Source organism: Anopheles arabiensis, chromosome 2 (assembly GCF_016920715.1).
Source record: "Anopheles arabiensis isolate DONGOLA chromosome 2, AaraD3, whole genome shotgun sequence".
Taxonomy (NCBI): domain Eukaryota; kingdom Metazoa; phylum Arthropoda; class Insecta; order Diptera; family Culicidae; genus Anopheles; species Anopheles arabiensis.
Window position 1 is genome coordinate 107,682,299 of NC_053517.1, and position 11,793 is coordinate 107,694,091.

The following is an 11,793-nucleotide window of genomic DNA, read 5'->3' on the forward strand; positions in this document are numbered from 1 at the left end:
TCGTTTCCTTTTGTTTTCGTTTATTTGTAGCATATTTTCGGTTCGATTTTGCCTTCGTTTTACAATTGTTTTCATAACACGTTGACGCCTGTTACCCCATTTCACACTTTTTCTTTTTCTCACTTTTGTGTTTTTGTGTCTCCTTGTGTGAATGATTCGGTCAATTCGTGCAACAGAGTTTATAGGTTACTCTTTGTCTCCTTCCTATTTCTTCAGTTAATTCCTGCCGTTTTGTTTGCTGTCGCTATTGTTTGGTAATGGTTAGTTGCTAGTTGCTTAGCATGCATACAGTAATGGCGCAGTGTGCTCTTTAAAATGGGGGCCTACAAATAAAGTGTACTTATCTATTGTTTTGTTTTCCTCCTTCTTCTTGTTCAGTAAAGGAAATCGGAGTGGCATTTTGTACACAAAGAAGAGCGCGGTTTCACTGTAAGAGCTGGGTGTGCTTGTTGTTGAGTAGTCTGTCTGGTTTGTGGCGCGCGTGTTTGCTGCTGCTGAGGTGTGTTCCGATCGACTAAGACTTTTGCCCGTTTTCCTTAAGCATTGAAATAATTTTCATATAATAGATAACTTCAATCGCGTATTCATGCAACTAACATGCTTTTTTGTTTCCTTTAAATGAACGCATCTGCCCACACTGTGATATACAAAGGGTGTGGGTGTGTGCTAGCTTTGCTTTACTCCAATTGATTAATCGTTTTATGTGCGCGCGCGTGTGTGAATGTGTTCTTTTTTTGCTGGCTTTTTCCTCCGTTTAATTTGAAGCCAGTTTGTTTTAACTTTGAAAAGATGCATTCTAATCTCTTGTTGCAAGTGCCACAACTCTTAACAGTTGCATTTGCGCTGAGCTTTGCTGCTTTTACTTCTCCCAACGCTGCTCTTCAAACACATTATCCCCTCTCCTACTCTCCCAATGTACAATCGCGCGTATCGCGTGTCCCGGTTTTCCCCCACCCACTCAAATAAATCAAACAAAAAACATCGCCCACTCTCTCACCCAAAACACAATTAGAGAAAAATTAAACAAGCTCGAGCTCAAAATAAAGCGCCGCTGCGTAGTAGGATGGAGCTCTTGCTTTTACCTTTTTTCTCGCCAAACAACTCACCCGGGCCCACGATGGAGGACTATCTACAGGACCTGTCCCGCAACGCACCGTGGAGGGGGGTTAAAGTTGGGATCAAATATATCACAGTTGGATCCAGAACTAGGCAGCGAGGACACCGCGCGTACGTCTCCTCACTGCTTCTGTTCAAAATGGGTGTTGTGTCGGAATAGCTGCTGCTCGTCCAAGGGGAGCGGGGTGCGTGTGGGGTGTTGTTGATGGACAACTAAGTCATCCCCAGCATCACCACCACGACCACCACCCGCCAGCCAGGAGAGTCTCTGTTCCGCACTGTTTCGATTTTCACTAACACATTGTCGTTTCTTGGCCCCCCGTTACTCTCTCTCTCTCTCCGCCTCCTTCCTTAAACGAGGGGGCAAACGATCTCGGGGTTGGATTTTGCGTGCTGAAGAAAAGCACGAACCACCATCATCAACCCCGTCTCAGGGGGAGGGAGGACAATATACGCTTTGCGATTTTTTTTCAACAAGTATTTAAATAACAGTTACGCTTTTTAGTACATCATCGTATATGCTACGGGGAGCTAGCTGCTGCTGCTGTGTTATAATAATAGAGCTTTTTTGTATGTAGTTTTAGGCGACATGTCGCGCTAAAGTCGTTTGTTTCGTTTTTAATTGTTGATGAGTTCCAGTGCACTCGCCTTTAAATGCGCTTTTGCCGCTAAGGCAAACGTACCTAACTAGTCCTTCACTAACTCTTTTATTCGCTTTTCTTCTGTAAACTCTCTTTCTCCTTCTAATCTCTTTCTATCCTTTTACTCTTTACGCGCACACACACAAACACACACGCACACTTATTCGGTGTTAAGGAGATATTAAAGCAATCGAACACTGGGCGAACAGTAATAGTAATAGAAGAAACAAACAAACAAAAAACCACTATGATGATTGATTATGAAGAAATAAGCGTAAAAATATGCATGCACACACACACACACACGAAACTCCTGCAGAATCGATCCCGAGTGCCTTTGGGGTCCATGATACGCGATCACCACCACCGATCAACGCCGATCGTGTAAAGGACGTGAACGTTTTATCGAAAGAATGTTGTTTACATACCAAAAAGCGTGTTCGGTGGCGGGAGGAGAACAAACCGGAACCGAACTAAGAACCGAAACCGTCGTTCTTCCGTCTTCTGAACCAGAGAGTGGTGTTGGTGTTCGTGTATTGGGAGAGAAGTGGTTGGGTTTTATTTTGTTGCCACTTTTGCCTCTAGCGAAAGTGGGACGTGTGTAGTAGTTAGGCGAGCTTTTTTTGTAAATTAGCGTTCAGCGTGTAAGCGCACTGTGTGTTAAGGATGTCCGTGTTGTGTAGCAACCGAGAGACCAAAGGGTGTCCCATGGAGCCATCGCACCGCTACACACTGCACGGAGGGGCGCGGGGGCGATTTGGCTATTTTGCATGTCGTCGCTCTGCTGTATAACGGCGGGAAGTGGCAATTACTGTTGCTTCTGCCCCGTAAAGCTGAAGGTGGTCGGTATCTGATGCTGCGTGAACTGATATCCTGCGGGGGAAACAACCACACAAACCAATTGGAATTACTGCATAACAGTCACGGATCTTCCAAACTTACCACCGCTCTTTTCAATCTCTTTCGAACGCTTCGTTTCCTTCTTCTGGTTTGCCAGCACGAGCACCTCTTGCAGGTTCTTTCGCTCGGATGCGTTCAAATTTCTGGTAAGCATCGTATACCAGGTCGGATCCGTGTTGGGGAGATCTACGGAAGGATAAAGCAGAAGCATAACATCATTGTCTCACAAAGCATAGCGCCTTCGAGCAAGGGCAACTTACTGTTCATGACGTCCTGGAAAAGAATGTACTCATCGACCGCGTTCGGGTTTTCCTCATCGTCCAGCGGCGTTGTGTAGCTTTCCAGCGCTGTTTCATCGATTTCATCCGCATCGTCATCATCATCGTCATCGTCGTCCTCGTCTTCGTCCGAATCGGCATCCTATAGTCATACAAAAAAGTGAACCCGTTTTCCATGAAACTTCCCTTAAAACATGAGAATAGCCCTGCTTCCTTCTTCGCACGCACCTGAATCGAGGCAGAAATTTCAAACCCGGCCTCGGCCCCCCGTTCCTGCACCATCTTCTGCATGTTCTTCAAGTACGGGCTCATCTCATCCACATCGTCCTCGTCGCTCGACAGCCCATCCTCGAGGTCTTCGCTTTCGTCCTCGCTCTCCTCCTCCTCGCCCTCGGAGGCGCGGGCAGCATAGGCACGCTTCAGGCCGTCGAAAATCATCAGCATCGTGGGAATGATTTTGTCCGGCAGCTCGCTCAGCACGGTCGGTTTGCGTTCGCCCAGCGACAGCAACGTGCACAGCCCGATAATGCACAGCTTACGATCGTGAATGCTGCAAAGTGTTTTGAGTGCAAAATGAGGTGTTAGGTATAAAAGTAGAAGAATTATGATGACAAAAAAGGACCCTTACCCAAGGAAACAATCGTAATCGTGCAGCCACTGTCGGATGAAGTGAGCCGTAATCGAAGAATCGGGCACCGGAATTGGGATCTTTTCCAAAATGTCTAACAACAGGGAAGGATTGTAGTAGATCGCTGCAATAACCACCTGTGTAATGGAAAGGAAAGATTGCCATTAATAAAGGGTTTATAGGGTTTTCCAGAAGTACTCCTAGCTGTATTACTTAATTGACTCTTTCTTCCGTGATTTCATTTATGGGAATTGGACTCTATCATCCTGTTGGACAAATCCAATAGGAATTTTAAGAAGCTTGCCCAAAACGGTTGCCATAGTGTCCAAATTCCAACATATGAAGTACACTTCCTATCAGAAAGAGTCAAGGAAGTTTCCCACGACTATGAGAACCCCTGGAAATCCTGTACATCACAGCACTTTCGAATAATTCCAACCAACCTGTAAGCACATCGTTCGCAGCTCGGATGTTTTCACCTCCCTCGTCAGTCGCATCAGTGCCAGCTCCACGAAGCTCGGTATGAAATCGTCAATGTGTCCCTTGCACTGTAGGATGATGACTTCTAGCAATTTGGCTGCACTACACTCCGACTCCTCCGTGGCGTTGCTGGTGAGGACCTGTTTTTGTTAAGGGACAATTGTACCATTTATTATCTCTCCCGGATGTTTTTAACTATGTTCATAAACATAAGCAAACTACACTCTTACCGACTTGCACATGTTGTACATCGCGATCACGTGGTTCTGGTTCGACAGGAAAGCGGGCGTATCGACGGTAATGTAGTTGTGCAGTGCTGGCATCATGTCGACAAAGTATTCCGCTCCATTCTTCTGGAAAAGCTGTGCAAATAGAGCGACAAAACCAATTAGTTGCCGAAACATGATCACTTGACAAAAAAAGCTCCCCCCTTTACCTCATAAATGATTTCCAACAGCTTCCACATGTCCGGCGAGATGCTCTTGGACGTCAGATCGCACACCAGCCCGAACGCTTCCTCGTAAAACTCGAACACGTTCTGCTGCAGCACGTGCCCGATCACCTGCAGCACGATCGGGTGGAGGGCGGCCAGCACCTGCGGATGCTCCTCCATCACCGCCAGCAGCGTCTCCATCGTGCTCAGCAGTCCCATCGCCGTAATTGCCTTCTCGTCCCCGGTATCGTCCGACTCGAGCACCTGGCTGAACGTGGTGGCCAGATGCTGACAGATGTCGAGCGCTATCGGCGGCAGCTGGTCCGAGTAGGTGCAGACGATCTTCTGCAGCACCGAGGTCAGCTCCTCGTTCTCCGTCTCGCGGATGATGCGCAGCAGCTCCATCGTAATGTCCTTGATCTGGCTCTCCAGGAACGGGGCCGCTTCCTCCTGCGAGATCAGGAACATCTGCATCGACATGGCCGCCTCCACCTTCACCGGCAGATCCTTGTCCGTGAGCAGCGCGTTGCTCAGGTAGCGCATGATCTGCTCCAGCACCTGCGGGTTCTTCAGCTTGATGTCGCTAAAGTAGTGCATCACCCAGCAGGCCCGCGCCCGCAGATGCCCGTGCGGGCTGGCAAACTCCGGAAAGACGTACTGCATCAGCAGCTGCTCGACCTGCTCCTTGAAAATCTTCTTCCGCAGCAGCACCTCCGCCAGCGAGCCGACCATATGCAGCGCACCGTCCTTCTCCTTGTGGTCCAGCCCGGGCGTGTTGATGATTTGCATGATGATCTGCATCACCTGCGTGAGGATGCCCTTGCGCGTCTTGCAGCAGTTGTGCAGCAGCGTTTCCGCCGACTGTACCGGCGACACGAAGTCATCGAACACGTCGAACTTCTTGCGAATGTACTCGATCGGGTCGCTCTCCCACAGCTCCTCGTCCGCGTCCGTGTACGACATCAGCGGGAAGATGACGTCCCGTATGATTTCCATGATGTGCGGCTTCAGCATCTTCCACGAGAACGCGTGCGACACCGCCGTCTTGATGTAGTCGAGCGTGTTGGTCATGACGCGCGGCGACACGTAGATCTTGTTCCGGTACTGGTCCAGTATCTTCAGCAGCACCATCAGCAGCCCGCTGGTGAACGTCTGCAGGAACCAGGTGGAGAACTCTTTGTACTCCTTCGAGATGACGTTGCCCGGGCTGCCGTACCGCTCGAACATGCGCAGTATGATGTGCGAGGCCCACTTCTTCGTCTTCCACGCGGGCAGCTGCGGCCGCTCCTCCTCCTCCATGTGGGCCGAGTCGGGCGCGGGGCGCTCCAGTATCTGGCGGCAGATTTCCATCCAGCACGCGAACACCTCCTTCGTGATGACCTCCAGCGGCAGCGAGTACTGCGTGAGCGCGTAGAAAATCTTCAGTATCTGCTTCTGCAGCAGCACGCTCTGCTCGGAGGGCTCGTTGATCACGCTCATCATGATCGTGTAGATCTGGGGCAGCAGCAGATTCATCGCCTCGGTCAGCGGGCCCCGCTCGGCCGACTTCTTGTACTCGTAGTGCTTCACCAGCTGGTACATGCACAGCAGCGCACCGTGCCACGCGTTCGGGTCGCTGTTCTGCAGGCACAGGCTCACCTTGTCCACCACCTGCGTCCACCGGCCCGGAAAGTCGTTCTTGATGATGTGGCTCAGGCAGAAGCACAGCTGCACCTTGATCACCTCCGCCGGCACGTGCACGATCGCCTCCACGATCGTGTCCCGGATCATGGCCCGGTCCTGCTCGTGGATCGCGAACGGGATCGGATTGCCGCCCTCCGCCTCCCGGTCCTGCCAGCTGCTGTTGATCAGGTTCTTCATGTAGATCGCACCCGCCAGCCGGACCGGAATCTCCAGCTCATTCTGCATGATCACCTGCATCAGGGTGGGCAGGAAGCCGATGATCTTGTGTACCTGTGTATGTGTCATATCGCACATGCGCGCATGGGGGAAGAAAGAAAGAAATAAACCGCAACATGAGTCAACATGCTAATTTCAGCAACCGCCGGCACGCTGATAGTGGAATAAGCATATACACCCGCCGGCGGGGCGTGATCGAAATTTGAAATTGCGTTCCCCCCCTTCCACTTCCCTTCAACTCTCCGATCGATGTTTCGGGGTGCGCGTAAGGGAACCACGTGAGTGGATCGGATCATAAAAATCGACATCCGGTGGGATGTCATTGTATCGCATTTTCCCGGTGCTGCTACCGTTACCGTACCCATCTTCGCCACGCAATCGGATAGCAGATTCAACGCAACAGCGGGCGCTACAATTTATGTTTAACAGCCCGCTTTTATGCAAATGAAATCGACCCACCGTTCTCGCTTGCTTCCGAAATGGTGGAAATTTATATTCGGGCAATGTTTACACTACCTTGGGGCCCCTGTGATAATGCACATCATTCCCTCCCCATAGCAACCGCCGATGGGCTGAAACTTGAAACCAACCGAAAAAGCTACAGAGTCAAGGCAATGCTGACCCATTTTCGGGTGAAGTAAGCGCAGGCAAATGGTGTTTTTTCCACAAGGTTGATGAATTCAGTTTTACTACTCCTTATTCACCGAAAGATCAATTAAATTAATCAAAACTATCTAGCGCGGTTTAATTGCTTCTGCTCTAGGAACCATTCCAAAAGGGCAGTTATTCTGATCCGAGCGAATGAATCATGCTGGAATGTGTGTTGTGTGTGTCTGTGTGTGATTCGCATTCTCGCGAGACAGACGAGAGCTGCGGAGCGCTATTCATTGTTCTATCGCGGTGTTCGCGCAGACGATCTAATTAATTCAATCCATCTGCTGAACGTACAATACCGTACAATTCGTCGAGAAATACAAGTTCTAGCTGGCCAAATTCTTCACCGCTCCTCTACAATGTATTGGAGCTCGAAAACGGTGGAATTATTTTACCCCGAGCCCGTTGTAATGGCAACATCCAGTTCTGTGCTATGGGGCGAGGTTTAAGTGTTTGGTCAATGAATTCGTTTTTGCATCCACAGGTAGGAGCGGCAAGGTCTCGATGCCCTTGCCCGGTGGGTGGCAATGATGTGCCGAGGCGGAGCGCGATTCTTCTACAAACACACCTTCCTTGCCTCCGCTCTCAGTGAGTCAGTTATGCACGGCACCGGGAACAGACCCTTTTGCTGTGTGCCCCGTGTTTCAAGGGTAATCCTTGATAATACATTATTGTGCAATTTGTTTACAGCAAGGACAACGAACTTCGCTTCCATCAGAGCTTATGTTCGCGTTTGCTGGCGATACTGAAATGATTCCTCGGGGCAATTGCCACTGGAACGGGCGCTCCAGTGTCTCTCGCATGTAAATATTTTCCACCACGCTCAATGCGGTCTTCTCACCCTATCCCACACACGCCGGCCGACCGCCCTTCACCCTGGTCCACGTCGCCGCACACCGCGCGCGTCACACCAATAGGTGTGAGTGAGTGTGTGTGTGCGCTCATCCGACGAATTTTCCAGATCCCTTCACCGCAGCCGGGCCGGGGCACACGGGGGTGTCGCGTGGCGTGTGCATGCTCTGTTCCGGCGGAAGATTGTTTTGGGGGGTAGGGGTGGGGAACATTATTATCACCTGATTCAGCTGCTCCTCGGCCTGCAATCGCTGTGCTGGGTCGATGGTGGCACGAAGCAGCTCGCTTATCTTGACGGTATCCATGTTGTTTGGGGCGGATATTACACGGGAGGGATGCAGCAGCACGGATGAACTATAGAGCCGCTTCCGCAAAAATCACACGCGCACAGCACACACACACACTCCTAATTACGGCAGCAAATGCACCGGCAAAGACACTTTCTTTCGCTAGCGTGACGACAGCTGCGGGTGGCGAGTCGCAGCCGATGCGCCGAATTATACGTATTTCCCGGCCGGTAAAAAGAAATTGCGAATAGCAGCACGAATGGAAATCACCGCAAATTGCAGACACGCGGTTTTAGCGCCGATCGTCGGTATGTCAAACGCGGGGTTTTAACGAAAGTGTCACCAGATTTAACGAAACACGGGGCTGGTGGTTTGCTTGACAGGAAAGCGGGGTTAAGCAATTTTCTTGCATCGGTTGTGTTTTTGAAGAGCCTGAAATTCCTGAAATCGAAAAGTAACCAATGATTTGGTACAATAGAACGCATTTTGGTGTTTTTTTAAGCTGTATAAGCTTCTAGTTGTGTTGTAAAAGAGTCGTATTATAAAATGTGTAAAATGCGTATTATAAATTTACTTCAGGTAAGTCATTAGAATTTAACATTGAGATAAAACACATTTAAATGTAATCCTTGCACAACAATAACAATAATTTTGCTTAGCTAAACATGTCAAGTCGGTCATTGCTACGGAGGAACGGTTCCGGTGAGAATCTAATCATTACCAGAGCTTGAACCAGCTTCAGCGTCTAGCCAAATTCCCACCGGGTCAACCTAATTTTATTTGTACGTGCCGTGAATCGGGAAGTGCAGGTTCTTGCCAGACGCTCTATCGTCTGATCTAACCACTACCCGCCAAAACATTTATTCGTTTTCTTTCCTAAACCTTTATAGCAAACAAACAAACATTGTAGCGTCTCTTACTCCGTAGCATAACTTAAAAACACAAAGGAATTTTATTTACAAACACACAACAATACAACACGACAGATTAAAAAAAGCGACCGCAAAGCCCAACTGTTTACAAACTGCCAACCGTCGAACACGCGTGCTCCCCGTTCCCGATGCACGCCGCGTACCCTATCAGGTGTGGTATAACATTTTGCTCATACATTCCACCGAACAGATGCGACCACGGTCCGTACGCGAACAGTGCCACATCGTCGCCACCGTGCGTTTCGTACTTCATCGGCACCACCTTCGGAAATTGGAAGTCTCGGTCCTTTATCATCGACTCGGTGATGTTTGGCCGCTGGCCCTTCGGGCCCGGCACCGGCCCGCCCGGTCCGTTCGCGTACGCTAGCGTCGTGTACGGTTTCCTATCCCCGTCGCTGATCTGGCTGTTCAGGCCAAGAATATCGTTCCCACGTGTCGCGTACCCCGACAGTGTCATCGTGTGCGAATGGTCCGCCGTCACGACGAGCAGCGTATCGTCCTGCGTGGTGAGCTGCCGCGCTACCTGCACCGCCTCCGACAGCTGTACCGTCTCGTCGAGCGATTTACGTGCCTTGGTGAAGTGATGGGCCAGATCGATTTTGCCACCCTCCACAAACAGCACGTAGCCCTCGGGGTACTTCTCCAGCGTTCGTATCGCGGCGTACGTCAGATCGCCCAACGTTGGATCCAAGTCGGGACGGGCATCGAGATGAAACTTCAGATGATCCGCCGCGAACAGGCCGAGCAAGTAGTCCACCTCGGTAAAGTTGAGCGCCATCAGCTCCTGCCGGTTCGACACGTACCGTGCCGTGCCGAGCGGTTTACCATAGTACCACTGGGAAATCAGATTAGCACCATCCATTCGCTGTCCGCGGATACCTTCCTCGTCTTTCATCGTACGCGGCAGGAACTTGCGACGGCCACCACCAAGGATAACGCGAAACTGTTTGCCCGTGTCGCCGTAAATCAGCTGCGTGGCGATATCGGGACATTGAGCCGGATCGCCACCCGATCGCACAATATCGGCATCGCATTCCCAGTCACGGTTGGAGGTATGGGCGTAGGCGCCGGCAGGGCTGGCGTGCGTTACACGGGTGGTGGTAACGATTCCGGTTGCTTTGCCCGCTGCCTGAGCCCAGGCCATGATCGATTCGACCTGGTTGCGGGGATCATTGCTAGCGGCACAGTTACCATAGTTGACGGCAGCCGTTACACCGAGCGTTGCATAGTTGGCCTTGACGCCGCACAGATAAGCCGTCGAGGTGCAGGCAGAATCGGCTACCTGTTTATCCACACAGTAGGTCTAGAAAGAGAACGAAAACCGACGATCAAATCATGATCCAGTCAGGTTGGTGGCGATCAACGTTTAATTTTCCCCATATTGTCACGTTCAATCGACGTGATTTTGTTGATTTATGTAAGCAAAAGTGTTGTAAATGCTAATGCACTGTTGCAGTTACAATCGCCGCCCCCGTATTGCCCACATCAATCGCACACCAGCTTACCTTCACCAGACCAACGTCGGGAAACTCTTCGAACGACAGCTGGCTTTCCTCGCCCGTATGACCTTGCTGCTGCCCGAGATACATACGGCTGGCCGCGAGCGTCGGTATCGACATACCGTCACCGAGGAAGAAGACCACATTTTTAGCGATATTACGGTTCGGCTGTCGCATCAGGTGCTCCTTCAGCTTCAGCTGCGCCCCAATGTTCCAGTACTGAGCCGTCTTCTCGTACTCCCCGGCCGACACGAGCCGCTTTTGCCGATGGTGCGCTTCATTGCCGGTCTCTTCCGGGGTGGAACGTTCCTCGGCAACGGTTGCTGCCGGTGGCGGATGAACTGCAATAAGCAAACACCGAACATGATCGTTTACTATCGATTGCCTGGGTGGATCACTTCGCCTTCTTCTAATGTGTGTAACAGCCCATGCGTGTGCGGGCTGCGTCTGCTCCGTAAATTGCTCCGTAATGCTAATGGAGACGGACCCGCCGCTCATACATACCACTTTCACTTTCGGTCACATTCGCGCTCGCCGCTGCTCTTGGCTGCAGAGAATCTGCCGCACCGAGAAGTTCCAGTGCGTTAGGATGGTGGGGTCGGTGTACGGAGACGATCACAATGACTAGCACCAGTACGGTACGCGAACACACAAAACACTCTTTCATAGTGGAGCAGAACAGAATGGTGGCCTTAGTGAGGAATGGTTTAGCGATAGCAAGTGAGATCAATTGAATTTTCTAAGGATTTGGATCCTGCTTTTATAAGAACTACTATTTACAACACTCAATGGCGACCACCACCTGCAGCTTGGCTGCAAAAAAAAAAACGCGTGCTCGACGGTTAGCTTCACCGGTACGAATTACGCTACCCCCAGTGATCGGCTACCTGTGGCTGATGCGCCCATCTGCTTCTCAGTCAGCTTCCGTAATGATATGGAGTCAGTCAGTTAAAAGGCACGTATATATAGAGCGTGGTGGTGGTGAGTGTTACATTTTAAAGGACCCGATTTGCTTTGTACGGCAACATCGGTAAGCCAAGAGGGAACTCTATGCTCGTGCCAGCATGGTTGGTGAATTTAAAGCAGTTTTCTATGATACAATTGCAGCATTATGCAACTTTTTTGTGTAAGTTTTTTTTTTTCGTTCAAGGTTTATTGGGCAATTAAGATAACATGCGAATGAATTTTGTACCA

The 11,793-nt window shown here is 50.4% G+C and overlaps 3 protein-coding genes across 3 annotated transcripts in view; 1 reads left to right on the forward strand and 2 right to left on the reverse strand.

The window, feature by feature from the left end:
* Window positions 1–3: 3 nt before the first annotated feature.
* On the reverse strand, window positions 4–8,481 carry LOC120898637 (importin-7). Its single transcript, XM_040304753.1, has 9 exons — window positions 8,103–8,481; window positions 4,480–6,429; window positions 4,274–4,405; window positions 4,007–4,183; window positions 3,564–3,700; window positions 3,164–3,485; window positions 2,918–3,077; window positions 2,700–2,843; window positions 4–2,630 (listed from the first exon to the last, which is right to left on the reverse strand). Exons 1-9 carry the CDS (start codon window positions 8,184–8,186, stop codon window positions 2,566–2,568), a joined length of 3,171 nt encoding a protein of 1,056 aa, XP_040160687.1. The 5' UTR covers window positions 8,187–8,481; the 3' UTR covers window positions 4–2,565.
* A 172-nt stretch (window positions 8,482–8,653) lies between these two features.
* The window catches only part of LOC120895515 (ribonuclease P protein subunit p25-like protein), a 31,910-nt gene continuing 28,770 nt past the window's right edge, over window positions 8,654–11,793 (forward strand). The window contains exon 1 of the mRNA XM_040299246.1: window positions 8,654–8,747. The gene's annotated coding sequence lies outside the window, so the exon portion shown is untranslated. The remainder of the gene's footprint in view (window positions 8,748–11,793) is intronic.
* On the reverse strand, window positions 9,096–11,577 carry LOC120895454 (membrane-bound alkaline phosphatase-like). The gene is made up of 4 exons (XM_040298886.1): window positions 11,487–11,577; window positions 11,104–11,412; window positions 10,606–10,940; window positions 9,096–10,403 (listed from the first exon to the last, which is right to left on the reverse strand). The coding sequence occupies exons 2-4, from the start codon at window positions 11,264–11,266 to the stop codon at window positions 9,186–9,188; spliced, it is 1,716 nt and encodes a 571-aa protein (XP_040154820.1). The 5' UTR covers window positions 11,267–11,412; window positions 11,487–11,577; the 3' UTR covers window positions 9,096–9,185.

What these genes read in the sequence shown, in the direction of transcription:
- LOC120898637 (XM_040304753.1), bottom strand. Translation starts at nt 8,186, where the DNA reads ATGGATACCGTCAAGATAAGCGAGCTGCTTCGTGCCACCATCGACCCA. An exon ending in TGCGAACGATGTGCTTACAG is followed by an intron (nt 3,701 to 4,006) that starts GTTGGTTGGAAT and finishes TCCATTACACAG; the next exon opens with GTGGTTATTGCAGCGATCTA. An exon ending in GATTACGATTGTTTCCTTGG is followed by an intron (nt 3,486 to 3,563) that starts GTAAGGGTCCTT and finishes AACACTTTGCAG; the next exon opens with CATTCACGATCGTAAGCTGT.
- LOC120895454 (XM_040298886.1), bottom strand. Translation starts at nt 11,266, where the DNA reads ATGAAAGAGTGTTTTGTGTGTTCGCGTACCGTACTGGTGCTAGTCATT. An exon ending in TGTGACCGAAAGTGAAAGTG is followed by an intron (nt 10,941 to 11,103) that starts GTATGTATGAGC and finishes TGCTTATTGCAG; the next exon opens with TTCATCCGCCACCGGCAGCA. An exon ending in CCGACGTTGGTCTGGTGAAG is followed by an intron (nt 10,404 to 10,605) that starts GTAAGCTGGTGT and finishes TTCTCTTTCTAG; the next exon opens with ACCTACTGTGTGGATAAACA.